At 19.8% G+C, this 4,624-nt stretch overlaps 2 protein-coding genes across 2 annotated transcripts; one reads left to right on the top strand and one right to left on the bottom strand.

Annotated features, from left to right (window-relative positions):
• The first annotated feature begins 302 nt into the window (after positions 1 to 302).
• Positions 303 to 3,275, top strand: DICPUDRAFT_100077 (uncharacterized protein). Its single transcript, XM_003294784.1, has 2 exons — positions 303 to 542; positions 1,146 to 3,275. The coding sequence occupies exon 2, from the start codon at positions 1,481 to 1,483 to the stop codon at positions 2,954 to 2,956; it is 1,476 nt and encodes a 491-aa protein (XP_003294832.1). The 5' UTR covers positions 303 to 542; positions 1,146 to 1,480; the 3' UTR covers positions 2,957 to 3,275.
• An 85-nt stretch (positions 3,276 to 3,360) lies between these two features.
• DICPUDRAFT_51758 (uncharacterized protein) lies at positions 3,361 to 4,490 on the bottom strand. The gene is made up of 4 exons (XM_003294786.1): positions 4,297 to 4,490; positions 3,920 to 4,001; positions 3,646 to 3,728; positions 3,361 to 3,556 (listed from the first exon to the last, which is right to left on the bottom strand). Exons 1-4 carry the CDS (start codon positions 4,348 to 4,350, stop codon positions 3,413 to 3,415), a joined length of 363 nt encoding a protein of 120 aa, XP_003294834.1. The 5' UTR covers positions 4,351 to 4,490; the 3' UTR covers positions 3,361 to 3,412.
• Between the last annotated feature and the right edge of the window lie 134 nt (positions 4,491 to 4,624).

Genomic DNA, 4,624 nt, shown 5'->3' on the forward strand with positions numbered 1-4,624 from the left:
CAACCAAAAACTAAATTAAACTAAAAAAATAAAAATAAAAAAAATAAAAAATTTGTTTTTATAATTAATAGTACTGTATTAAGCTAATTGGCACGGAGTTAATTAACCCATTATCTCTTTTCAATCATCAAAAAAAGATATATTTTTATTATTTTTATTTTTTATTTTTTTTTTAAATAGAATTTTTTTCAAAATAATATTTTAATTTTTTTAAAATTTTATTTTTAAATTTTTTTTTTTTTTTGTATCTATTTTTTCTGATATCAATTAATTTTATCATCACACTCACATCACCCTCATATTCAATAACATAGTAAATATTAAAAATAACAATAATCACTGAATTTATATAATATTAATGTAATTATATTTATAATTTTGGATTTGGTTGAATCCATGCACATTATATTTGTATAAAACTTTTTTTTTTTAAAATAAAATAAAATTAAATTTAATAAAATAAAATAAAATTAAATAAAATAAAATAAAATTAAATAAAATAAAATAAAATTTAAAAAAAAAACAAAAACCAATTTTAAAAAGTAATGTTTAACCCACAGTATATAATAATAGTAAAAATAATTTATTTATAGATAAACATTACATTAACATCAACATCAAGATCACACCACACTTTATTATATTCACACAAATATATCGAATATAGGTTTTTATAAATAGAAAAATTTAAATTTAGAGTATGGTGTTTGTTTTTAATATTTTAAAATATTAATAGAATATATAATATATAATGCAAACAACCAATTCATTATAAATTTAATTTGTTTTTTTATTTTTTTTAAATTTTAGAGTGTGTATGAGTGTGTTATTTTTATATGTTTTTATAATAATTGTGATGTTATCAATAACTATTATCATCATTTAACAGAAAAAAAAAAAAAAAAAACAATACTCATTCATTCATTATTTATTTTAAAAAACCACCCAAACACACATTCACACACCATCAACACACTATTTCTTCTGAAACACGTTCACCACTTTGAATAACAAACAAAAAAAAAAAATTTATAATTATTTTTATATTAATATAAAAAAAACACACAATTATTAAAATAATCAATTTAAAAAAAAAAAAAAAAAACTCATATTAATATTTTTTATTATTTATTTAAAATATATAGCATATAGATAAAATAATTTGACTCAAATTCTTTATAAAAACATGTTATTTATTTGAAGAACCAATATAATCAAATATACCAAAATTTTTTTCATATAAAAAAAAACAAATTATATTTTAATCAGTGTATAATAAAATTTTACTTTTTATGATAAACAATAACATCAACAATACAAAACAATAATAGTGATAATAACAGTCAATATTTATATATATTAAATTCTCTTTGTATAATAATTTCTTTTTTTAGTTTTTATTTTTTTCTATATTTTTTTTAAAAAAATAAACCCTAAAAAAGAAAAAAATTTTATTTTCTAAATAAAATAATAATAAAAAATGGTTAATATCAGTAATAATACTGATAATAGTATCAGTAATGGGGATAATAATAGCACAACAATACTAAGTGATAGTCCTCCATCGTCCTCGTCATTTACAGCAAAAAGAAAGCTAGCTGGATTAAAGATCAGTGTAGCTAAACCAACACAAAATGATGGACCATCAATAGAATCAAATGCAAATATATATCTTATACATCAGCCAGTATCACAGCAAACCCAACAATCCTCACCACCACATATTTTACAACCACCAGCATTAAAACAACATTGTAATAATAATAATAATAATATTAATATTAATAACATTAATAACCAACCATTTCATATGGACATTTTAAGTCCAAGGTCATCCTCCTCGTCATGCGATGAAATTTCAGACTCGTCATCATCATCTTCAGAACCAACTACCCCATCAAATATTATACCTCCTCTCACTACCAACAGCAACAATAATAATAATAATATATCAACTTTAGCAATAAACAGAAATTTTAATTTAAAATTAAATTTAAATAATATAAAACAAGATTCAATTTTAGAAAGATTAAATAATAACTCATATATAGAAAATAGTTTAAATAATAATAATTGTATAAATAGTCAAAATAATTTTAATAAAAATATAAATATAAATAATAATAATAATAATAATAATAATAATAATATAAATAATCTTTTAAATCAAGAGTCTCAACCATTAGAAAGTTCAAGATGGTTAGGATGTGATGATACCAATTTTACATATTATGACACCATCTGTTCTAAAGTTACAGAGTATTTATATGTTGGTAGTGAGACGGTTGCTTCCAATTTTCAAACTTTACAAGAGAATGGTATTACACATATTATCAATGCATCATCTCAGTGTATAAATTTTTTCGAAGATATGCAATTATTCACTTATAAAAAACTATGGTTAAATGATAGTCCCAATGAAGATATATCAAAGGTTTTTGAAGATGTCATAAGTTTTATTGAAAATGCAAGAAAGTCAAATGGCAAAGTTTTTATTCATTGCCAAATGGGTGTTAGTAGAAGTTCATGTCTATGTATGCTTTGGATAATGAAAATAACTCGTTGCTCACTAGAAGAAGCTTCTGATTTAGTTAAAATCATTCGTCCAGTTAGTAGACCCAACGTTGGTTTTCAATTAAGTCTATTAAATTGGGCCATTAAAGAAGGTATTCAACCTCCAAATTCTCATCGTACCTCTTCAAGAAATAATAACCCAACCAACTACACCTCTGAACAATTTCAAGTTTTATCTTTATCACCCTCATTAATTGCCTCTTTAAAAAATCAACAACAGCAACAACAACAACAACAACAAAATCATCACCATCATGTTTTAAATAGAAACAATAGTATGCCACAATTTAATTTATTACCACTCCAATTTACTTTAAGTTCAAATAACAATAATAATAATAATAGTAACAATAGTAATAATAATGTTAATAATAATAAATAATAATTATAGCTCTTTTTTTTAATTATAAATTAAATATTTTATTTATAATTATATAATAATGTGTAAATAACATCATAATATTTTTTAAAAAAAAAAAAAAAAAAAAAAAAAAAGAAAAAATAAAATAAAAAATAAACAAGCAATTTGGGGATTGTGGAAAAAGAAAAAGAAATAACAATATATAAAAAAAAAGTAAAAAAAACTATATAATTTTTTTATCTTTTTATTTGATTATTTTCTTTTTCTTTAGCCTGCCTCGATTTCCTATTTTAAAATATACACCTTATTAATCATAATGTGTATAATAATATATATAGTCAATTTATAAAAAAAAAAAACAATTATTATTTAATGTTTATATTTTTTTAATTATTTTTTTATTATTTTTTTTTTTTTTTTTTTTTAAGATTTTGGGTTTATATATTTTTCTTTTTTTTTAAACTATAGTTATTATATTTAATCTGAACCAGTCATCTTTTTTACTTTTAACATAACACTGTCTTTCTTTGGATCATATGGATGATCTTTTGATGGGATTTCTAAAATAGTTGGAATAACTTGGTGATATTCATCAATTAAATAACGAATTTCATCTGCAACCTGTTTATTTTATTGAAAAAAAAAAAAATTAAAATAAATGTTAGTTTATATTTTTTTTATTTGGAAAGGAAAAAAAGTTTCATAATTACTTTTTGTGAAATCATAATAATGGCAATATCGTTTCTGGTGGTGAAAGATTTGAAGGCGGCTTCAATTTTGGCTTGGCTGGTTTCTATAATTTTATAAAAAATAAAATATTTAAATTAGACAAATCTCTTAAATTTAATTTCATAAACCGGTTATTTTATCAAAACTTTGTTTCAATTATTATCATTATCTATTGTCATAATATCCACATTATTATCCACCTAATATTATGTTTCTATGTATTATTAAAACCCTATAAATATAAATGATGCATACTGCTATCGACGACTAAAAAGTTTTCGTTTTTCTTTTTATCTTTTTGACCAACACCAGCTAAAAGGAAACCAGTGACAATATCCTATAATTATATTTGATGAATTGAGTATTGATAATAGTTAAGATTTATAAAAACATTGATAATTATAGTTGGTTTGTTATTTGTTATATTAATCCAATATTATATTTAATAGTTTTCATAATTATTGAATAAAAAGATTTGATTAATTGGAATAATTTGGTTGAAATTATTGAAATTGAAGTTGAAAAAAAAAAAAAAAAAAATATTGGTATTAATTATTGATTTTAAAATTGTTTTATAAAATTAGATATTAAACTCCTAACAAATTTAAACATATTATTAACACAATACATACTTCATCACCAATAACAGCTACTAAAGCGTTTTCGGTCATACTCTTTGAGGCCATTTTTATTTATTTATATATATTGTGGATTAGATCCTTTAGTTTAAAAATCGAAAAAAAAAAAATAATAATTAACAAAATATACAATAAAAATTAAAAATTATTTTTAATATATATATAAATTTTTTATAAATAAAAAAAAATTATTTCTCTATAAAATTTAAAAAAAAAAAAAAAAAAATTATAAAAAAATTTAAAAAAATTCATAAAAAATAAAAAAAAAAAATTTGTATTAGTAAAAATCAAATACTAAACCCTGGGTCGAATGAAATTTTTT

This window comes from Dictyostelium purpureum, assembly GCF_000190715.1.
Source record: "Dictyostelium purpureum unplaced genomic scaffold DICPUscaffold_642, whole genome shotgun sequence".
Taxonomy (NCBI): Eukaryota; Evosea; class Eumycetozoa; order Dictyosteliales; family Dictyosteliaceae; genus Dictyostelium; species Dictyostelium purpureum.

Bases quoted from the DNA above. Each gene is read 5' to 3' on its own strand.
- DICPUDRAFT_51758 (XM_003294786.1), bottom strand. From the start codon at position 4,350: ATGGCCTCAAAGAGTATGACCGAAAACGCTTTAGTAGCTGTTATTGGT. The intron at 4,002-4,296 runs GTATGTATTGTG...ATATAATTATAG, and splicing joins TAGCTGTTATTGGTGATGAA to GATATTGTCACTGGTTTCCT. The intron at 3,557-3,645 runs GTAATTATGAAA...TAAAATAAACAG, and splicing joins TTATTATGATTTCACAAAAA to GTTGCAGATGAAATTCGTTA.
- DICPUDRAFT_100077 (XM_003294784.1), top strand. From the start codon at position 1,481: ATGGTTAATATCAGTAATAATACTGATAATAGTATCAGTAATGGGGAT.